This window comes from Gasterosteus aculeatus, chromosome 13 (assembly GCF_964276395.1).
Source record: "Gasterosteus aculeatus chromosome 13, fGasAcu3.hap1.1, whole genome shotgun sequence".
Lineage (NCBI taxonomy): Eukaryota > Metazoa > Chordata > Actinopteri > Perciformes > Gasterosteidae > Gasterosteus > Gasterosteus aculeatus.
Window position 1 is genome coordinate 7,605,826 of NC_135701.1, and position 24,111 is coordinate 7,629,936.

Below are 24,111 nucleotides of genomic sequence, written 5' to 3' on the forward strand. Positions count from 1 at the left end.
AAACAATGCAAAATGGAGTTCAGCACAGACGCATTTAGCTGATGGATGAAGAAGGGTTGGACAGCTGATGGTGAGCCGTGAGGCTCTTGGCCCCGCAGAGGAACGATGCAGCCGGATGGAGAGAAAAGTTGGGCAGTAACATGGGTCGCTGCCAGTATATAAAGTATATAGCTACAGTATAAAGCAGTGGTCCCCAACTACCAGCCACTTGGTAGGGGGCTGCAGAGAAGGAAAAAAAAACTGAAAAATATTTTTATTTTGAAAACAGATTCTCTCGTGATTGCTGGCGCTTATAATTGGCAAGCGTTTTTTTGCTGTGCACAGTGACAACAATGTTATAGGTGGTTTGCTTACAGCTACCAAAGTTTCCTTCAGTGAGGTTATTTTGTGTTTGGGACTAAAGGTGGTTAAGTAAAGATTGCTTTAGTACATTTGATGTAATTAGTAGATAATTAAATGTTACAGTTATGGCCATAATGTATTGTAGGCAACTGGATGACCGGGGTAAATAGTTTCAACCCCTTTGATGCGTTTATTATGAGACTTGAAAATTACTGTAGACCTCCTAAAGAAAAATGACCTTGAAAGAGATTTTAGAAAAAATGTATGATTTGACCGTTTGCTCAGCAACATTCCCACAGCCTAAGAGTCACATGAGAGATGATGAGCAATCAACACCTTGATGACTTAATAACAGATCAAAATAAAGATACCTCTTCAAACCCTCATGAAAAACTAATGCGGAGAATCATCGGTTAAGAAGAATGTTAATCGAAAAGAAAAAAATCAGTTCTTGATAAGTGTGTCAAAATAGATGAAGTCTCATCACCAGATTTAAACCGCTGGTAAATAACGGAGTCATTCAATGAGTGCGATGTAGGAAAGAGTTCACTTGACCAAAATTGCATCCAATCTATTTAAATCACCGCCATCGTCTGATTCGCTTGTTCCCGTGAACAGTCTAATTTGTTCCAGCTCACGGAGGCTGATGCCAGCAATGTCCAGGTTGAGATGGAACAACGGTGAATAAACACACACTTTTATGTAGTGAGTGGAAATACATAATTGGAGTAACTTTATTTGGCAGAGTATGATGACAAATAGAGAAAGACACAAGGGTTGCAGTGAACATGTTTCTGTGTTAACACACCTCAGCTGAATAAAAAAAGGTGGTATTTGATAACTTAAACAACAAATTAGGTGGTTAAGAAAAGCCTATGGATTGCTTTAGTACATTTCATATAATTAGTAGATAAGTCACTGTAAACAGTTTTACAAGTATCGACAAGTAGACGTAGTGAGTCTGAGATCAAATAACCATCGAAACATGAAGCAACTCTAAACCTTTACTGCTCATTAATCTGGAATAAGCAGGGACAGCTTGAGGAAAATTACATTTTAATGTGACTGTTTCAACCAGAATACATTCTTCAGCCTGCGAGCTAAAAGTTGCATTTAATCGAATAACAGCACAGTAAACATTTACCTCCGTCATAAAATGTCCCTTACAACTCCCATCTGACAGAAAGACAAAACCAAGCATAAGGACCAATTAAAAGATACAAATAGGAAACGATTCTATTTTTGATTCTATCAGTGTTCTCCCACAACAAGACGACAACTTACTCTATTAACCTAAAGCTCCCCTTTGCCTGGGGCTGCATCATGAGTGATGCAATTACCTGGACTAATACTACTAAATAACCTTGACAACTTTAGAATCACAGAGTCATATTGACATTTTTCATCTCTCCTCCATAACGAATTCTATTAAACTATTCATTCACAAACAGTATAATTAATATAAAGTAAAAGCAATAATTCTAAACCTTGTTGAAGTTCACCAAAAGCAATACAGCGGTTAATATCAGCTTCTTTTAGAGTTATTTTGCAAAAGACACTGCAATACCAACTTGACAGCTGACATGTTTTGTATTTACTCAACTGTGGCCGTCTGCCTTCCTGTTGAACAGGGTTTTATTCTCCATGTACAAACCCGTCACACAAAATCACAACCCATGTAAAGAGAAGTTTCTAATGTCAAAACCTAAAAGTCCATTCAAAGATATAAAGTAATCCTCTCCGCTATCTGACTGTACTAAAATCAATCTGCTGTGGTCAGTGATTCCAGATACTTCAACACAAGTGAAAACCAGTCGACCAGTCAATCAATAAATAAACAAAGCGCTTAACTGTCGGGCCGAAAACATGAGGAAATCGTTCTGGTATCACAGAGTGAACGGTGGTATGAGGCTGAAAGTCCCTCAAAACCGTCTGCTCTAATCCCAAGTACATGCGAACATGTCACATCCTGAATCCAACAAGATGTTTCGTTAAAATAAAGAATAATCTTAAAAATGTAATTTCACTTTTAAAAATCCCCTCTTCACCTTTTTACTTTTTTTTTTTTACTACCCTAGGAGCACATATTGTTTTTCTTTCACCAACCCTTGATTGGCACCACTTGAAGTGGTTTAAATCTGCAGCCTGGGCTCACATACATGTGTGTATATATATGGGATATTTTGTCTCGGAGTCATGTGGAAACCAGAACCCCATCCTGGCTTGCAATATTTTGTTAAAGCGGACAGATTTAAACTGTTTCATAGAGCTGGACGTCCTGCAGAGTCGCACCGACAGAACAGAAAAAAATACCCACAGCTCAAGACTCACCATCACTTCCACATTCTGTTGTGGCTCCTGGAATCCGAAGACTGTCAACTTGCGAAGCACTGAGAGGGGCAGATAGAGAATGACGGGTTAGTACGCAGGGTTGACCTTATAGAAAATCAATCGCCATTTTACGGATGTCTAAAACGGTAGCAGCACCTATGAGTACGAGTACAGACGTTAAAAAGCATCTCTTAATTGATTGGCTGTAGGTGTAGACACAAAATATAAGCGTAACGCTATGGAACTAGTTACTCCAGGAGCATTTTGACTTTGTGATGGTGTCCGGTCCGCACGTTGCTTGCTACCTTTGAGAGAAAGCAGCGACCTCTCCAGCGAGCCGAGCGCCGCGGCCTCGTCTCTGGCGCAGATCTGCTGGAGGAAGCAGTCGGTGTGATGGCTCCACAGGGAGCATGCAAAGCTGTAGATGCCCGACGCCAGCTGCCAACACACACACACACACACACACACACACACACACACACACACACACACACACACACACACACACACACAGAGTAGTCAATCAGACGCGTCCAATTCATTCTGGAACAACGATGGCTTTAAAAAAATATATGTTAAAAATTCAGTCTGGTGAACACAGGAGAAGAATCTCAATTGCGTCTACCTTTGTCGTCTGCGACGTCAGGCGCTCGGTGACGCCAATGCAGATACAAAAGGCGCTTCCATATGAAACGCTCTCGCAGAAGAAACGAGGGGAGGCACAGAGGGACGTCGGAGTCTCAGGTCTAATTTAGCTCTAAATTGACTTCCTATTACAGCCACTGGCATCACATTCACCACTAACCAATTACATTTTCTTCCATGAATGCGTTCTCTGGTAAAGATAATGAAATAGGTAGACAAAGGTACTCTCCGTCCCATCAACTGTGTAGAGTTAAGTCTGGACCAGTAGCTCAGACAATATATAATCAATCTGCAGCGGCACAACAATGAGCTTAGTGTCACGCTTCATAAAAGAATAAACGGAACTGCAAAGAGGTAAACAATACGTCTGACTATCCAATCCCGGGGCCTCAATATTCAAGCATTTCCATGAGGTGAAGCGTAAAGGAACCCACATTTTCTTTTATTCTAGATGTGATTGATTGTCATTTCTGCTACTTGATTGATGCAAAGCACATGGAAAATGAGTTTGTGGGGAATGTTTCAAAGAAAAGGAACAGAACACACTGACAATAACAGACAGATGTAATAAGCAGGGGTTAGTTTGGTGATGTGATGCCGACTGAAGGAGAAATACCTTCTTTGACACCACAGCAGAGGCTTTAATACATACTTTACAGAACACTGCAAGGCAGGACATTTTCTTCTTAGAAAGAAAGATTTGCACGTTCTATTCACATGATACCAGACTAATTTAAACCAAAGTGATTAATCAAGTTTGGAAAACAATCTCAAATTTGCATGTCGTCTTCCTCCCTCTGGGCTGTTTTTAATGGCATTACAGGTTGTTTTAACTGTCAACTTGTTTTACGCTACTTGGTCCACAACTTGTGCTTTATGAAACACAAATGAAAATTAGTGAGTTTCCCCAAATTGGATAAGATATGAGAGTTTGAGGTGCAACTTCCTTTCCTACAATTCAATCTCTCTTCTATGTTTTGGTTTCATGGTGTCTTTTACAGACATGCAGATGCTATGTTCTGCTCAGCTCCTCACACATGCACCAAATATGCTTCCATTGTAAAACACGAAAAAAAAAAAAAAAGAATTCAATGCATTTCATAGGACCTAACTGCCTCATAATCATGATTCAAAAACGCTGGTCAGCAATTTTTATTTAAAAAAAGAAATAATTCAAATCATTCAAAAAAACAGTTAATGAATGAACCTTTGTTCAAATTAAAAAACGGGGAAAATATTCAAGTTAACCAAAGGGCTGAATTTAATATTGTCACTTAATACCATGATCTTTGTTAGTGGGTGCCAGCCTGAAACCTGAAATCCGTGCAGCCTTACACCTCTCTCACTTAAACGCATTAACAATAGGCACAGCCTCCCACAACAACGTAACCTTGAACACAAGCTACTGAAGCACCAAAGACTGCATGAAGTTGACGGACAGCCTCGACCCGTCTCCTGATGAACAACAGTCTGTCCTTTGAGGCTCACATGGTATATTTCTAAATAGGGACGCAGGAAAGTCTGCTTTTGGACTGATTACTGCTGATTGGGGAACCATCTGAAATCCAATTAATGACATTTCTTTTATTATTATTGTTGTTAATGAATTATTCAACAGAGAATGCCAAGGCATCTAAGAATTTGTTACCTTCCATGTGGTGCCTGTGCGTGTGAGTAGAAAACACGAGAGTGTGCATATCTGCGTGCATGCTGATTTTTACAACTGCAGCTGGAGACAGCAGAAGAGGCACATTTCAATAAAAGCAAACAATTTCCTCCATCTGCGAGCCGGATTCCCTATTCCAGGAGGAAGAAGCCGTAAACCGAAGCCATCCAAGAAAAGCACAGTTCATTTCATCTTTTTATGAATACTCATCCACAGGGAAATTGCCCCTCTGTTGTGACTCAAACGCACAAAGCCAGAAGCTGGTTATCACCTGCCCCATTCGTCGCTCAACTTTCTTTCTGCATGCTGGAGAGTCACAAAGAGCCAACGAGCTCTACGCAATGCCGACGCAGTGTCTATACAACAATGCTGTGTCTTTATGAAAAACCACACACGGTTTCACATTTAAGCTGTGATGTTCTTGTACAAAGATTTTTCTTTCGAAAAGGAAAAGGCAATAAAGGAAAGAAAGTTGCTTGTTCATAAGAACAATTGTCGTGTTAAAAGTGCTAATCTGAGGGCAAAGGTAAAACCCATCCCAAAGGCACATCAGGACTTTCTAATCCTGTCATTACTTGCGTTTGTGGAATTAATTCTATCATTCTACCTTCTGATGCTCTCCCTCAGCGTGGTTTAAAAGGTGCTCGAGTGTTACAGCGAATTAAGATGAACTTTGATAAGCATGTCTCTGACTTTTATATTAATTTCTGTTTTCTCATCTTCTATGCTTCTGCAGTGGCAACATCAACCACAGTTAAGTTGTTCCTGTCCATTTTTTTAACATGCAACCCTTTCATGGAGGCCATTTCTGCTGCATGGATCCATTTTCATGATAAAAAGGTTTATGTAGTTTCCATCATATTAAGAGGAACTTTATTTTTCTATCCAGTATTTTATGTTTTTCAGGTAAAAGGTAGCAAGCACTGTGCATTTTGCCTCCATCCAGTTCCCTCCTCATTTAATTTCATTCATTTTTGTAAAGTGCCCCAATTCCATCCTGCTCCTTGAATACGGTTTCACCTTTATCTTTACCCCATTTCCTTCATTACTCCATAAATTCTTCTTATGTGAACCCTCCTCCTGTCACCCGCAGCCCTTGGTTACTTCAATGACTTTTTTTCCCCTCCCCCACACTTTTTACATACAAACAAGTGCAAACCAGCTCGGAGCCTTGATGAAAGACGGAAGCCCGGTCCACATTCTGCATTAAGCTGCATTCTGAGTGATGTGATCGCATCTACGCCTTTTAACAACTGTTCAAACGGGTTATTAATAACCGACGGGACGCAGAGATACACTTTTGTGATTCCGAAAGTCCGGCCAATACGGAGTAAATTGCCCAAGATGTTTGACTCACTCGTAATACATCTGTATCCGTCGGATGCCACTTATCCATATTGCATGTTGGTGCACTTTAAAAGGACGCCATTGGCACGCTGATATGTCCCTTCTCCTGCTTACACAGAGGACGTCAGATAAATACGCGGTCCTTCGATGTGTCCCAGGATGATACATTACTGTGCAGTGATGAAAGACATGACCCGACTTAAAATAACGTTGGAGCCATCGGATAGCGATCCGTCCCTCAAAGTGCCTCGGGTGCATTCACACACACACAGACTCGTGATCCGATCCCGGAGACGAATGACAATGCCAGATGAGTACACTGCCAGGGACGGTCTCGACAGGTGTTGCAGTTGTGTACAAATAACCAACGGGAAAGAAAATGCACACGGCTACGGAATCGCTGGGAGTCACACACACACACACACGCACACGCACACGCACACACACGCGCACGCACACACACGCGCACGCACACACACGCGCACGCACGCGCACGCCAGCAGTCGTGACGGGAGGAGGCATTCCACAGGCTGCTTAGTGTCAAAGCATTTCAAAAGGTGCACTGCTTAATGGGGCTCAGAATGCCTTTGTTGCTCATTTTGCCTAAAAGCACACATTTTGGCGTTTGTGGTCCACTCATCTGTCTCTCTTAATCTCCCTCCCCCGGCACGGTTGTTCTCAGCCTTCTCTCTGCTGGAGCATTTGATACCTCGTTCCTCTAACAGCCAAATATTTTCCCAAACATGTCAATCTGGCTCCAGTCATGCTTGAAAACAGTCACACGGACATGCAGAGAAAGTCTGGGTGCCACAAATCTCAGATTTGAGTCACAGCAGCTGAACAGCATCTCCTACAGGCAAAGACCGAAACACCTGCAACTCTAAGGACAATCTTACTATTAATTTATTAACATTCAAAATGTTTGGCAGGGAAAGGGGGAACATGACAGAGTCAAAGGACGGAACACAAAAGAAAAAAGAAAAAAGTAGCAAAGTTCAGTAGACAGGCTTCAAGTTGTATTTCTCCTCACTCATTGACCTTAAGTTCCCGATGTGACCAGCTGCTGCACCAAGTGCAGAGAGAAGTAAGCTGCAGAGCCATAGGGAACGACAATGAAAGGTGGTAATGATGTACGGCACAACGGAGAGACGCAACCAACGGCAGTGCATCCCTTAGGCTGGGGTCTGGGTTTACAACTTTAGGGGGGCGGAGGTGGTAGTAGTATTCTGTCAGGTATACATTTATTTTATTTTTTTGCAGACAACTAATGTGGACTTACATCCTGGAAGAGCCGCCTGTCCTGCGCCAGACGTTTGGAAGCCAGTGTTTTGGTCACGTGATAGAAGGTTAGCAGCGCCCTGTGCTGCCGCAGGCCGTCCTGACCCTTCACAGACTCCAGCAGGATGGGGATGAGCTCCGGCCATTGCCTGGGGCAGTCCAGACGGGCCACCTTGGCTATCAGTACTGCAATCTGGGTTGCTATCTGTTGGCAAAGAGGGGAGGGTGACCAGCGGCAAAGCAAACAAAGAATTTCACTTAAACGCTGTAATCTCGAACATTCTGCATCGGCGTGATTGTAGGTGAGTAGTCTGGCCAAACGTAAAATATAGCGCCCAGTGTGCACCTCCAAAAAGATGGAATCCATCAGTATTGTTTCTACTGAGCGTCAGCTCCGACAGCAGATTTTACACCTCATAAGCATCTGTTGCCTTTGATTTAGACAGCTGTGGTTCACACGTGGTGGCGTCACACTTGACTGTGCACAGTTCTGTCGTGTATCGTGTAAGTATTAGCATAAACATCGTGAGAAGTGAGCAGGCATCGTTGATTTGCATCCACATGGTAGAGAGGTTGTGCTGGGTGGAAACAACAGTTAGGTACACTAAGCCAAAGCAAATCTAGTCAAATATCATCATCCTGCAGGATGTATGAGGAGTATATTGTGATTTATATTGAAGCCCGCCTATATTTTGTACATCTGATTTGTAGACATGATGCCGAGGCCCGGCTATAACCCGAGAAATCACACGGGTGACTCATTAGATAAACTGACCGGGGTTGTCAAATAACATTGGTCTAAATTCTAGGACTTGAGATCAGGTAATTTTTTTAAGGTAAAAAGACAATATTCATGTTACAAATATTGAAGCAGCAATGGTAATTTTTTAGCTCTTTTGGACCCCATTATTGTTTAAAAGGCACATCACAGTTAGAGGTAAAAATCAAGGGCTTGTATTGTCTAAAGAATGGATGTTTCCACAAAAACACGTATCTGCCATTGACAATAATATATATTAACAAAGTACTGAATAATCAGCAAGTATGAATAAGTACCTCAGCTTTCTTAAAGCCAGGTCAGGTCACTTCATCCGCTTTGATTATAGAACTAAAAAAATCCAGGCAACACAAGGCACACAGACACACACTCAGAACCCCGATCGATTGAGAGAGGCTGTGACTGGAGAGACATATGGTGCTTAAATGGCATTCATTACTTGCCATATGGACCCGATCAGTCCTGATGTTGGAGGGCTGTCCCTCAGGGATAAACAAGCTGTAGAAATCAGGATGAGGGCCACCTTCCATGTGCCCTCAGACAGACGTGTTACACAGCACTTGAGTCTGAAATACTGGTGTGTTGTGCCGTTGCCCTGAGAATTATTTATAACAAAAGAAAAAAAAATGGCTTGTCTAAAGACTTTTTGACCCTCTAATGAAGAAGCCACTGGCACGACCAGCAACTTTAATCATCCTTTCTACTACCATCCTATTTTATTGGATTCCATTTACTTATGTGTATTGCATAAGCCTGCATAAAGCATTCTACGTAACACATTTAACAGCTCCGTCCACATTGGCTTACAAACTAAAAATGGTACACTTTGAGTAAATGTAAAATAAAAGTTGTTGCTGAAGCTACATTAAATTGGTGAGGTTGGCGGCTGCTTTATTATTGTACTAAAAGGCAAATCATCATTTAATTGTGGCAATCAATGTGGATATCAAGAATGGTTCAAAATGCAATAAATCTAAACCCTCTAAACTACAACATGATGTTTGTTTGGATGGAACAGCTGGTCTAAAATCTAGATGCTAATCTTAAATCTTAATATGTATGGTGTCAAATAGTGGTTGAAACACCGTATTTCACCGCACCTGCACATTTGTTTTCTGAAAAATATTTTGTTTTGAAAATGTGTTTCTCCCTCTTAACAGATTTGGTCACGTGATAATTAGTGCATTTTACATTTTATCCCAAAAGCTTGCGAAAATGAGTGAATTCTCTTTGGAAAATAAAATACCCCCTAAGGAGACCCTACAACTTAAAAAAAGAAAGCTTGATTTAAGCAGTAAGGCAGTATGATGAGTCATACTTAAAATACAGGTTTATTCTGTCAGGTAATTGTCATACACCAAGCCCTCTCTGCGTTATGTGTGTGTACGTTTTCATGCCAATCCTATTTTTTTATTTTGGCGTGTTTATCCGCCACACCCTGAAGACATGAAAACGGTCTGTGAGACAGAAACAGTTATGGAGCACTGCTCTAAATATTACCCACCATCCCTTGAATGCACAATGAGGCAATAAAAAGTTTTTTTACAAAAAAAAGTTATTACCAAATAAACTGTCAAAACTATTATATGCAGTTTAAAATGTAGGAAAAGATCAATAACTGTTCACAAATGTAACTGACAGCAAAGTTGGCTGATCTAGTGTTCAGTATGTTAATCTGAAGATACTGCATGTCTACATCCATAATATAAATGATATGTAACATAACACAGAAAATACACGTTGACAAAAAGTTAAATTAACTATTAATGCAAAAAGTTAGATAATGCAATCGATTGCAGTCATTTGCTTTGCAGATAAGTTTTTTTTTTTTTTACTAAGTCACCTTAGTGACTGTTTGGATTTCCATTTGCCACTATACCTGATTGACGGGCTCATTGAAGTTTGTGATGAGACCAGCCCGCAGTGAGGTCTTCTCCTCTTCTGATAAAGCACTGTGAAGAAACCCACCACAGAGATGTTTAAAAGAGGTTTGACTTCTGATCAAAATCAGCACAGAAAAAATACAAAAGCCAGACCACACACAATGGGTGACTAGTTTTAGTACAGAGCACTGCGAGGCCAGAGCGCTAACCCCTCCGCCACCACTTCACATTGTGCCAGTCGCTCGCGCACTGCTGAACGGCACTCAAATCCAGAGATGGAGAATGATTACATTTCACATTCTGGACATGCAAACCCCGTGCTTTGGGAAACATTTGAATACGATATCAATCTGCCAAGTAGTTAAGGGATCAATTAAATCCTTTTATAACACTCTATAGAGGAGGACCTGCCAGCTGCCTGATTTAATCAGTGAGCTCGGTACGGACGCCCTGCTCTCCCCGTGCCAAATCCAGCAGTCCGCAGTATGAGCCTCAGGTTGCGCGAACAGAGGGGAGGGTTGCAAAAGAGTGAGTGATTCAATTCTACAAAATAACCCGTTTTTACTACTTCAGCTGCTGCTGAAGCTGGACGGAGCAGGTGATCGTTGATGTGAGGAAGAGCGAGGATTGATACATGTTGGGAATCCAGGCGTCAAGCACGTTTTAAAGTAATGAAGGGTTTTAGGCTTGTCATGTGGTCGTCACAAAGAACTAAAAAAAATATGATGAGTTTTGAATTTCTAATTGGACTTTAAGCAATGACAGTCATACACGGGAAGAGTCTCAGCCTATGAATCGGTTATTATCAAGATTAATAAGCCATTTCCCTGCATGCCACAGTCAGCCCAACAACTAGTGACTGCTGATTTATTCCCACAGGTGTGTGCGTGTGTAAGTGCATCGGTGTGTTTGCGGCGCTCAAAATTCATAATGCTCACAAGCATGCTCACTGATGTGGAGCACAAATTTTAAAATACTTACGAGTACATTGTAAGTTCAAATTTAATACCGGAAAAGTGAATGTGAATATACCTAACATAACAAAAATTCTATCCAACTAGCCAACTGGGCAGAAAACCCACGGAGATTCTTAATTACAAGACACAGCTTTTAAACTGGAAGATGGAAATGCAAACAGCTCAGGCATGAAGCCCGTCTACAAACCCAGCAATCATTTGCAGAGAGGGTTTTTTCTGAGGAGATGGGTCGCGTAATCACTCCATAGGTCGTAAAGTAAGGGATGCCCTACGAACAGCGTATGGTCTTTATACTACGGAAGCTTTCATTAAATTTCTTGGAATGAATTTGATTAGAAACAGGTGCTACGGTCATATAAAATAAATGACTCCAATATTAAAGCCAAATGGCTGTTTACTGTGGATGGATATCATTAACAAAAAGGCACGAGTGGGATTTGTTTCACGAAAGCGGGAACTGACCTTTTTCACCTCGGACCTTTAGATCTTTCACAGCAGAAAAAGCACAGGTGGAACTAAAAACACTAATGAGGGCTCCATTACACTACGTGACCCATTAAGCCAAGCCAGTAAGACCAGAATGCACAATACCAGGGACATGATCCTTTTAATCATGGTCCAATGTGTACACACTACTGGAACAATAAAGCATATGATTTTCAAGTATGAGGTTTCCAATTATCAGTCAAACGGGCTTTAAAGGCAGCGACTACCCTTTGACTGATTTCTGCTTACATTACAATATTATAGTAAAAACCTGCCAAATAAAACGGTCATATCGAACTGAAGGGCTTGCTTGTCTGGTTAAATCGTCCTCACTTCATCCTTTTATTTCAATTAAACATTTAAATGAGCACAGTAGTCACCTAAGCGACGACATAAAGACTCATTAAACAGAACTCGGATGTGATAGAATACTGTAAATCACAGAATAGTAAATAATTGTACTGAGTCTTATATGGTGACAGCACATAGAAGGATTAATGGCAATCGGCCCTACATATTCAAATAAATAACCCAACGTCAAAGAGTGACGACAGAATGCTGAGGCAGAACAGATTACCTCCAATTCAAACTTGTTCAAGTCTAACAAACGGTAGCAAGTCAGGTAACCATGGACAGACCGTAAGCTTGGAGGACTCGAAGCACATCCTTCACCAGACAAAAGGGACACCATTTTTTTTTACAAAACTGGAGCACAATAAAATTAATAATCAGCGTGGAAGGTAACAAAAAGAAGAAGGAAATGTGGTGAAGGCAGAACTGCAGACGTAAGCTGTAACAGTTACAAGAAAAGACAACGGGGACAATAAAGGCAATGAGAAATCGGGACAAAATCAGAAAATAAGGCAACTAAAATTCTGACAAAAAAAAAGATCTTGAAGGTGACAGAGAGAATGCGACTGATGAATAGAGAGAGTGAGTAAATGAAGTATAAAAATAAAAGACACGCTGCAGAAGAGAAAAGAAAGAAAGAAAAGGCCTGAAAAGAGAACATGAGGCAAGCAGGCACTTACTGAGGCGCTACTCTCCTCCAGTATCTGTCAATGCCATTTTTGAAGTAGAGCACAGCAAGCCACCTGACGTTCACATCCAGCATGTGGTTATTGAAGATATTCTACGCAGAGGAAAAAAACAAATATATACATATAAATACACAAACACACCAGTGTAGCAGAGGTTGTGTTGTTGTGTCTCAATTGGGTAACATTTAGGGACGGAGGCTGCGGTCAGGCCAGAGTTTAAAGGACATTAAAATACACACCAATATTGAGATCGAGTCGCAAACACTACCCTCGTTTTATTGTCTTATAAACGCTAAAACTTCTGAGCTGTAAAATGTATCCATAACCTTTACCCAGAAGTGCTGCCAGTGTTCTCAAACGTCCTTCTCCTGGTTACTGCAAAGGCAGACGCTCTTTAAAGAGCAGCACAGTGACATTATAGATTTGGCTGTTTCCGGGCGCATGTTCACTTTAAGGAGATGTGGGAACACAACATAAGTTCACGGCTACATTTTTGCATTAACACATAAAACATCCTCCTGCCGTCCCTCGTGATGCGTGCACGATAGGACCGGGAACACGGCGCTCTTTCACAGGCTCTTATTGCGTTTATAAAAGATATTGTATTTGTTAATTAGCAGATTAGCCAGCCAAATGAAATTCTACACAGGCCGGCAAAATTTGTTTCTGGCTCACATTTTGTGGATTGGGCGTATAGAAATGTCTCTCTTGGGGTACACTGACTTTAACAGGGTATTGGCTAGTTACACTTATTTGGCACAAAATTGTAGAAAATAATGCGTTCTTTTGAAAGGAAGAGGCATTTGTGCTCATCTAAGCAGAATGCAACCGTGGCTAATTTCCCCACAGAATGAACAGAAATTATTCTGAGACCCACCAGGCTGAACAAAGTAAACAAACATAGTTCCTAAAATCCATGAGTACTTATTGGAGGAACATCAACTTTGCAATAAATATGCGCTAAAATGTAGGTGCTGGTTAGTACAAACAAAGCTCTTATCCCATTGTGTCCACTTGATCTAAAATGAAAATGCAGAGTTTGGTTAAAATATCTATTTTCATCACTAATGCCATTCAACGGAGCTTTAGCATTAATTCATTCCCAGCTAATTTCCTTTTCCTCCTTGTTTCCCACCTCTCACAATTTGGTGATTTGTTGCTTTGATTAGTTTTTGCCAATGATTCATTGTCACACAATAACAGAATATATAGATTCGGAATTGGCTGTTGTGCAAATTTATATATATTCCCCTGCTATTAATAACTGACCTGTAAGAAAGCTTGAAATAACTTAGTAACTAAAATGCATGTACGAAGTACCATGTACGATGCAGCGCACTCAGTAAAACCCGCCTTCATCAAAGTTGTAATACTTTTCACCAGCAGATAAATTTCAATTATTTGATACCATCTCTCACCAGAAGGACAGAATAGAAGCCCGGCTGCGTCTCCCACTGCCGGAGCTGCTCCTCCGCGGGCTTCAGCACAGCGGTGTCCTGACTGGTAGCTTGGGTTAAGGCCTGCAGCACCACTGAACTTGCACCATCCATGTCCATAGCTGGAGATACCTGCAGGGGAACACCAGAGGACAGGGACGACACACAAAGAGAACCATTTTATTGCTCTAGTTGTGAGGGAACTTCTTTTTTCACCATAGAGGAAAACCGCGCAATAAAACATTTTTCAAACAATAAGTCAAATTTTATATTTTGCTTTGTCTGCCGTTATCCCTTTTGAATCTATTTTTAGCATCCATCAAACGGCGCTGAAATCACTATCAAAAATGGAGAGGAACGAATCCTTTGGAATACAGAGAGAAACACTGGCAGTCATTTCTACCACACAAGGAACTATTTCCAAGAAAGTTTCCGTTTCAAAAGGAAGTACCTGATTAAGCGGTCTCTGTGCCTCAAAAAGAGCATTTTCAGATAGGATGATACACCGTAGAGCTCGGGATCATCATATCTTCTTTATGGACCTCAAATCGCAACATCGCCAGAGGAGTTTGTCAATAGTAGTTGGGAAGAAATATGTGCTTGTTTACTTTCCTACTTCTGTTTTTCTTCAGCTTTAATTATATCAAAGAATACCCTTGTTGGACACATTCCAAAACTTAAGATTTCTTTTTTTTAAATCTGATATATGATAAAATCAAAAAACACGTCAAGATATTTATATCAGGGGCTATATGAGGCCCAATATTCCAGACACAGACTATGTTGAAAAAAAAAAAAAAAAACTTCTATTCTTGGTAAGCACTGATAACAGACTGTGGAGATACGGACAGCTGTGAGACCAGTAGAGGTAGTGAGGTCAAAGACACCCTTCAGTGGGAAGTTTCAATCAGAGTGGGGAGAATGCTGGACAAGGGTGCCATCTGCAGCCCAGAGACAATTATCCAGCCCTGTGATTCACAGCATGCTGTAATTGTATATAAATTAGGGCTGACGCAGTGTTTTGGCAAAACCCATGTGCACGGTCTGTTAGTTCTAAAACAGTTGCTGAGTTATTAATTGAGTTAACAGATATATTGTAAGACTCTGCTGTAAAGGCAAACGTAGCAAGAGTAGCACCAGTCAACCGACAATGAAGGCCATTTGTGTCTCTGGCATTTGGTTCATTTTCCACATAAAACTGCCAACCATAATGCAGGACTAATTAGATGTATTGCGCATGTTATGTTAATAGGTTAGGCTATCACGGTTATATTATTGCACTTGTACATGACACATCCTTGTTTTAGAAAGTCAGATACACTGCAATGCTCTGTTTACTTCCTCCACAGCAACTCTGTCGACAGTTTCTGCGGATAACCCCAGTCTCAGCAGTGTTTTTTCACGCACAATGCTTCTCACTGCAAGCAATGAGCAAAGCAGATACAAGGGGTTACGTACACACACACACACACACACACACACACACACACACACACGTCAGTCTGACTGGCTGCGGTAGGTTCAAAACATTGGCAAAATAAGCAGTTCATCTTTATTTCTAAATCCTCACTTTAAGCCAAAGAAGGAAATTACAAAGATAAAAAAAGATACATCACTCTGTGCAAAAAACATTTACGGGATCTGCATATGGAAGAGGAGGCGGGTCAATGCCGGTACATGCCGCTCAGATCTGTTTATGACCCTCTGCCACTTTTCAATCTCGCGGTCAGAAGACCTTTAAAAAAGGACAGGCGGTCAGTGTAGGGAAACTCAAGTCAACTGCAGCAGCCTGCAGTGCACAGAATTCATATGTATTATGGGACTGTCCGTTTTACAGTCATGTCCAACCATCGTTGACGAGGATACAAATGCTTGAACAACATCCAGTTACAGCAGCAATGCGGTCAGATGTGCACGGTGCTGCTTCTAGCTTGCCCTAGATCCGAAACATCATCGACCTCTTTACCTCACTGATGCATTGACATTCATGGAGGGGCAAGCAAAGGTGTTACTAATTACATTAATGCAATACATTCTGAGAGTCCCAATAAGCCAGGACAGTCCAAGTGTGAGGCAACATGCATAATATCTAGAACCTTTAACAAAAACTGCCACATATACAAATGTCTTATTGTGTGTGAGTGTCTTATAATCAAAGCAGTTTTGACAAGGTGTGAAATCAATGCACTCTCACGAATATGCCGGAAGTTTGCATTATGAAACTTTACTTTAACTCTTTAGCTACTAGACTGTTTACGCAGTCACTGTAACAGGTAAGTTAGCATGCTATCAGGCAAGCAGCACTTCAGTTGTGTTGTCTTTGTAGTCTTATGGCTACGCAACGGTGTGAACGAACCTGCCACGGCAGCACTATGTGTTGTCCTGTCCAACGTTAGACGGGTTAATGGCTGATGTTTCGCCTTTTTAATGGTCTTTGTCGCCAACGAAACGTTAGTTGCCTACTGTTTATCGAGTGGTCACATAAGCTAGCTACAGCTAACGCTGTATGCGTCTAGTGGCATGACGTTAACTAACTTGGATGCACAGAATTGTTATGATACAAATTTCAAATTCATGACACCATCACGTGGGAAAGAATCTCGAGTATGAATTGGGTTTAGTTGACGTCAGTTGTTTTAAAAGGTCACGGAGAACAATAACAAGCTCAGTGCGTCGGTAAGGGGCCAGGAGAGAGTGGCAACTTTTACTAACTCAACTGTTCCAATAACGTGACGTTTACATGATTTGGATTCGCCATTGACGTTATAGACTCAAACACATGCAATGTAGCCCCAGTTGCTTGAGTGGCCCTCTCATCATGTCATGTTCAATGGAAACAAAACAACCAAACCTTCACCAGTGAAAGGGTCCGCACTGACAGTTTACACATCGTGCATACCCTAAACACCAAAGCTAACTTTGGACAAGCTAGCGAGCTAAACTTCAATTCAATGCGAAAACAAGCGCCAACCTCGTCCGTGCTATCAAATCACGTCTTTCCTCAAACGTATCTAAAAGATAGAAACGGACTCACCTAAAGAACGTCGGTAGAAAACAGAATAAGTTGTGTAGCAGTTGCTGCTAAAGCTCATCCAATGGCAATGAAACGGGATGAAAACACACGCTTGTAGGAATGGCGCGAGCGACACAGCAGGCGCACGCTGATGACGTAGGGGAGGCGTCCCTGGTCACGAATGAAGAGAGCCAAGACTGCTCTTGAGTGCTGCAGAGGAACATGTGAAGTATTGTTGTTCATCCTGTAAGACAAGGTATTTTTATTTGTATGGCAAATTTCAACAACAAGGAATGTCAAACTGCTCAACATACAACCATGAAAAACATCCAAGCATATGCATGTGCAATTTATGTGCAACTTAACATCCAAAACCCAATGATTTTCAGTCCCAATTATATAAAACAGCAAAAAATGGTCAGAACCAATGGGAGTTGGCATTTTTGTTAGACGTATATAATGAGAACATCCTGATATGTTTTTGATCCAGGTCCATTCAGCCGCTTGAATACCTGACAAGTCAAAGCAAGAAAAATCTCAGGAGACGCACAGCAACAAGGAGTTGTGTAAAACTAGAAGTTCTGTTTCTTTTACCAACTATACACTTACTTTGGCTCTCCACATACATACCTAAATCTTCTTAAACTTTCACCCTATGACATTGATTACAAAAAGTACATTTAAATTGTTGTTTTATTATGAATGTGTGCTCAATCTGAACTCAGCAGTCAATTTGTATGACACATTTCTTCTGTCATGTAAAGACAAGGAGTGTTTTATTTGTATATATATATATATGTATCACATCAATATATATTTATATATATATCTGATACATTTTTGTTTGTATGAAATCAGACAACACCAGTTAAAATCACAGAGCCCTGCCCACAGGAACTTTAATGTGTTCTGGACATTTACAACACTTATCCACATACAACAGTGTGTGTTATATCCACAACAGTACACAACACTTATGTCAGTGTAAAATACATTCCCTTCCTAGATCATTTTTCATTTGTTGATGAATTTTTTATGTGTATTTTGGCCAGTAACTTACAGGTTGAGTGACTCTGTGGGTGTTTAGGGGGGGTCTTAAAATGGGAGTGTCCTAGCGAGAGTTGTTCTCTCTTCTCTTTCCGTCCTGCTTTACTTTCACTGAATCACTGAACTAAAAAGACTCTGTCAGAGAATACACAAACACAGAGGGTCTGAAAGGCAGACTTTGTTTCCAGACAAGCATGGATTTAATGGAATTGTTCTTCATTACTCTTGGGTTTGCGGTCATTGTCTGCTACGGAGTGAGACTGCTGCTTTTCAGCAAGATGCTTTTTCCAAAAATTTGGTTTCCACTTCCAAAGTACTTTTTCACCTCCATGGGAGCGTGGGCAGGTGAGCTGTATGAGCGTGTATGTGTGTGGGGGGTGCACGTGTTGTAATGTAATGTCATACACACAGTATTGCCACATTGTGTATAATGAATGCTGGGACAGAAATGGACGGGTCAGATGGAGTCAGGTAGATCTAATGTCAGCACATTCATAACTAACTACCGAAAACATTTTGTGACAAGATACTACATGTAGGCCATGTATCTTTGCGCGATCTTCATGGTGGAATAAGGACATTAGTTCACTCTCAGAGTGGCATAAGAAATTGCCGTTTCTCCAGCTGGTGCAGAGAATCAAACTCGTAGGCATTCTTTCAACTTGAGGGAAATGTCCGTGCATTTTAATTACAACAACAAATTCCTCAGCAGCTCCCAAAGCTGTCTCATCGAATTACAATATTTGCTTTGGCAACTCTTGAATAGGTTATTCAGGCTCAGTGAGTGAATAAACCTAAAAAAAGAAAGAAAACACACTAGAACATTGGCCTCATCTTTCCTTCCACTGCAGAGAGGAAACAGCCATGGGAATAGTACGTCTTAGACACACCGGGTACAAACCGGGTCCCACTGCATCAACTTCTGACAATCTGAAACTACATTTATGTTTCTTTCCATTTAGTGATTTAGGTCAATTGAGGACATCTTATGGAATGAATGTTTACCATATTAATACATGTGGGCGTGTTTTTATGAACAGTGTGCATATTAAAGTAAAGTGTATTACACTTATATGTACAGTACCAGTCAAAAGTTTGGATACACCTTCTTCTTGACGGGGACTTTATATATTGTGATAGTAAATTAACAGAACTTGAGGGTATGTTTTTCTCCTGTGGGGACAATTGTCCCTTCTTGATTGACATTTTCTACAAAACCGGGAGCCGTAGAGGACTCGGTGCCCTGAGATGAATGGGGTGCGGCATCAGTATGCAGAGCGTTTCCCAGCCTACAGCGGGATTCTTTTTTAATCAATTGGGGCATACAGTGTGATTTGGGACTTTGGAACGGTGTCCTATTGATTAGCCAATACTAATCCTATTGAAGAATTAAAATATCATACAACCCAATGTTATTTGAATATGTTTCTTCCTGTAATAAAGAACACTAATTGGCAGTTAACTCCAGCTATTGCATACTCCGCCTGGAGGAGATAATAATAATATTAATAATAATAGAGCTTTAGTCTTCTGACTATGTTACAAATTTGTAAGAAACAAAGACCGTGCACACATTTGTAGGGGACATTGAGTCTACTCATCCAATTCAAGTTACTTGACACAGTCAGATGGCTCCCATGTTTAAAGATCAAAACAATGGATCCCATCCCATCCAAAGTCATCTTGTCTTCATTCATTTTAAAATGACAGTCCTGAAAAATCTGGCTTTGTTTGAAGGCAGTAGATGCCCATTACCTATAATTTGAAAATGAGCTAAGAAAATAACTTGTTATCCGTAATCGGGTCAAAGCAGATGGGAGAGTAGTAAACTCTCAGAAACCAGCAGGTCCTGTTTGCTCTGAGCAAATTCTTTATCAGAAGTGGGGAACATGTTGTAGTCATAGTGCAGTCTTTTAGAACATGACGGGCTTGGTTTTGTGTGAACAAATTGGAGCTGACGTCCACAGAGAGTTTATTGAACTGAAATGTACTGCTTTTTCAACCCAAAGGGTAAGTCAACGTTTGCAAACTCAGGTCACCAGGTTCACTCAGGAGTTTGGGTCACACTTGACACTTTTTATTATCTTGGGGCTTTGTTTTACTCACATTCCTGAGGAGATAAAGAGTTTATGGGTATAGTATTTTTCATGTCATATAAATTGGGTAATTTTAACTACTCTTCCTGCAGGTTGTATCTCACCCTCTCCCAGACCGACAGAAGGTGGGAAGGACGCCATATTTTTCCAAAATTGGATAGCGGCCAAAATAAGTGAAACTAGTGTTGGCTTACGATGAAGGCTGAATGCCATCATTCTTTTGTACAAACGTTGGGATTTATAAATCATAACTTAATAAGATAAAATTAACAAATATCTTCATCATTAATATTTCTTAAATCTGCTACCAGTAACAATGCTATACATACTCAAACAAACACACTCCTGGGATTTGTTAGACAGCAGAGGGAGAGAGTTGGGAGGCGCGGTTCTGATTCTGGTTCCTCTGTTGTCCAGAAAGGAAACTACAGGAGAATATGACAATTAATGGAAGTAATTGTTAGCAATACAGTGCATCCGGAAAGCACAGCGCTTCACTTTTACCACATTTTGTTATGTTACGGCCTTATTCCAAAATGGATTAAATTGATTATTTTCCTCAACATTCTACACACAACAACCCATAATGACAAAGTGAAAACTGTTTTTTGCAAGTTTTTGCAAATCTGTTAAAAATAAAGAACGAAAACTTAACATGTACATAAGTATTCACAGCCTTTGCTCAATACTTTGTTGAAGCACCTTTGGCGGCAATTACAGCCTCAGGTCTTCTTGGGTATGATTCCACAAGCGTGGCACACCTATTTCTGGGCAGTTTCTCCCATTTTTCTTTGCAGAACCTCTCAAGTTCCATCAGGTTGGATGGGGAGCGTCGGTTCACAGCCATTTTCAGATCTCTCCAGAGATGTTCAATCGGGTTCAAGTCAGGGCTCTGGCTGGGCCGCTCAAGGACATTCACAGAGTTGTGCCGAAGCCACAAGTGAACACAGATAACAGATTTGCAAAAATTTGCAAAAAACAGTTTTCACTTTGTCATTATGGGTTGTTGTGTGTAGAATGTTGAGGAAATTAATGAATTGAATCCATTTTGGAATAATTCTGTAACATAACAAAATGTGGAAAAAGTGAAGCGCTGTGAATACTTTCCGGATGCACTGTAATTCCTGCATCCCTCTTTCAGTGGTGACTGGTGCTTCAGAGGGAATAGGAAGAGCATATGCATTGGCGGTAAGTCATTGTGTTAATAGCACTACTTCTTATTGCATGTTTACATTTTTGTACTTGGATTTAAATTATAAGAGACCAAAAGTGAATACATTTTGTAAGACTGTAAACATTTATATTTTAGAAGGTTACATGTATTCTTTTTATTTGATGAATATTTGCTTCTTTTCTTTGCTTCCCTCAGCTGGCCGAGCAAGGAATGAACGTGGTCATCATGAGCAGAACGAAAGCAGCACTGGAGGATGTGGCAAAGGAAATAGGTGAGAACTCGCTTTCTGTAATGACTTTCTTTTTTATTGTGTCTGCTTTTGAAACTTGAACTACATCCACTGATGTGCTCGTGGTCATCTGTCATAAATCAAATGTCCTATTGTTGACCCTGATGCATTTATCCTATAGTTGCTACAACAGGGCAAAGAGTGAAAGTGATTGTAACAGACTTAATGGAGGACGTCTTCAGTGAAATTGAGGATCAGCTTTGCGGCCTAAACATTGGGATTTTAGGTTGGACCTTTGAAAGAATACATAACTCCATGAAATTATTGAAACATTAATTGCCTCTTTTTTTTCCCTCCCTAAAACCAAATCTTCTTCTTTCCCCAACTCCAGTGAATAATGTGGGCATGCTGCCCAGCGTCATTCCCTCCAAGTTCCTTGAGTGTGCAGAGCTGGACCAGGTGAGCGGTGTCGGCAGTCTTAGATGGCCTGTGGTGCTTTATTATCAACAAACAAATGTTCTACTCACATTGAGTCTTTCTCACCAGCATGGATTCTGTGTGATTCCTTGTGCTCTAGCAAATCAATTGAATGCCTTTCCTTCCCTGTAAAACATTAGAATATTTTCAATATGACACATTCCTGTGACAAACTTTCCCCTCACAAACTTTTGAAGATATTCATTTCGTAATTTATATCGTAATTGCACATCCATCTCTTAACATTTATTTTTCCCTTAACTATTAATACTGACATCTTTTTCTAAATGTTTTATTCATGGTTTCAGACAATAACAAAGGTGATAAACTGCAATGTGAAATCTATGGCCAAGGTAAGTGTTTCTTACAAACCCCTCACCAAAAAAACAAGGTCACAATTTTCAAGACGTTTCTGCACACACAAAGTCTTAGTGACAGGTGGGAAGAATCAGAATGCTTTTTTTCAGGACATTTTGGTCTATTAGACCGTTAGTAAGCAAACCTGCTTGTGTAGCTTTGTCGATGTGAACGTCGCCAGATGGATGTCTGAGGACATCGAGTCGGATGCTTTGTTTCCCTCACACCCAAGTTAACTTTGTCAACCTTTGTCCCAAATCTGATTGTATGTTCTTTTTTTCTTCAGATGTGCAAAATAATCCTTCCAGGCATGGAGAACAGGTTTTCATGTTTTCTTTATGAAATATATAATGAGGTCACATTCTAACATGCTGACTAAAATGTTCCGTTTAGATACAGATGTAAGACCATGTCTTTCTGCCTGTACAGGGGAAAAGGGGTGATTGTAAATATTTCATCAGGAATTGCCTCCATTCCTTTCCCCCTCTACACTCTGTATGCTGCATCTAAGGTAAGCACAGCATCGCCAGTACACCTCCATCTCTCCTCATTCACGCCGTATGACTCCTCCTTCCTTTAGGTGTTTGTGGAAAGATTTTCCCAAGGTCTCCAAGCTGAATACAGAGATAAAGGGATTATTATACAGGTACAATGCTTCCGTTTTAAGACTCCACCTCAAGGTGTTTATGCCGAATCGAATCATTTTGTCACAAAGTTCTGTTAATTCTTCCCGTGTTCTCAGACAGTAGCTCCATTTGGGGTTTCCACTCGAATGGCAGATTATCAAAAGACCAACACAGTGACTTTGTCCCCAGAAGACTTTGTCAAAAGCTCCCTGCAGTACCTCAGAGCGGGAGACAAAACGCACGGCAGTGTGTGTCACATATTTCTGGTAAGACGATCTGATCATGCCAAAAAAACAGTAACGTCAAAAAAGACACATGTGACCTTCTGATGATGTGTGTGTGTGCGCGTGTATATAGGGCTGGTTGCTGCAGTCTATTCCTGCCAAGATTCTCTATGCAGAGTGTGTGCTACACGGCCTACAAGACTACGTCAAGAAGCGAGCTCAGAAGACATCTGTGTCTGTGTCAAGTGCCTCTTCAGAACAGGGTAGAAATGGATGACCGGCAGGCAAATATTTCACACTTCAAATCCAATTATAAAATTATGGAACAGGTGTTGATGGGCCTTTGTGTTCTATTCTCATTTAAATATAGTGGTAGATGTTTTAACTCATGAAAATAAAATTATTCTATAATTATTGATTATCAGGAACTGTACCTATTTTGTTTTTATATTCTATAATTCAACATCACGGAACACTTTTTTCCATTATGTAGTCGAGTGCGACAGCACACTAAACGAAGAGTTCAGCAAGAAACATACATTGTGCTCGACGAAACGAGAGCTGAACACAGTGAGCTTGTGAGAGTTGTCGTATCGAGCCTTATTGAACGTTTGTGCGTAAGACCACTTTACACGTGTTCCTCATAAATCTAGAAGAAC

The 24,111-nt window shown here is 40.7% G+C and overlaps 2 protein-coding genes across 3 annotated transcripts in view; one reads left to right on the forward strand and one right to left on the reverse strand.

Annotated features, from left to right (window-relative positions):
- The window catches only part of ipo11 (importin 11), an 81,847-nt gene extending 64,417 nt beyond the window's left edge, over positions 1 to 17,430 (reverse strand). Inside the window, exons 1-7 of the mRNA XM_040195663.2 lie at positions 17,244 to 17,430; positions 14,192 to 14,341; positions 12,765 to 12,865; positions 10,267 to 10,339; positions 7,611 to 7,814; positions 2,979 to 3,111; positions 2,674 to 2,732 (exon numbers count right to left, since the gene is read on the reverse strand). Coding sequence (XP_040051597.1) covers positions 2,674 to 2,732; positions 2,979 to 3,111; positions 7,611 to 7,814; positions 10,267 to 10,339; positions 12,765 to 12,865; positions 14,192 to 14,329 — 708 coding nt within the window. The 5' untranslated portion in view covers positions 14,330 to 14,341; positions 17,244 to 17,430. The remainder of the gene's footprint in view (positions 1 to 2,673; positions 2,733 to 2,978; positions 3,112 to 7,610; positions 7,815 to 10,266; positions 10,340 to 12,764; positions 12,866 to 14,191; positions 14,342 to 17,243) is intronic.
- A 924-nt stretch (positions 17,431 to 18,354) lies between these two features.
- hsd17b3 (hydroxysteroid (17-beta) dehydrogenase 3) lies at positions 18,355 to 23,866 on the forward strand. Of its 2 annotated transcripts, XM_040195715.2 has the most exons (12): positions 18,355 to 18,614; positions 20,458 to 20,490; positions 21,507 to 21,553; positions 21,735 to 21,810; positions 21,950 to 22,054; positions 22,160 to 22,227; positions 22,554 to 22,598; positions 22,889 to 22,923; positions 23,032 to 23,113; positions 23,183 to 23,248; positions 23,345 to 23,494; positions 23,586 to 23,866. In XM_040195715.2, exons 1-12 carry the CDS (start codon positions 18,464 to 18,466, stop codon positions 23,727 to 23,729), a joined length of 1,002 nt encoding a protein of 333 aa, XP_040051649.1. In that variant the 5' UTR covers positions 18,355 to 18,463; the 3' UTR covers positions 23,730 to 23,866. The 2 variants fall into 2 exon arrangements, with proteins under 2 accessions (XP_040051649.1, XP_040051650.1); XM_040195716.2 differs by lacking the exon at positions 20,458 to 20,490.
- Positions 23,867 to 24,111: the final 245 nt, after the last annotated feature.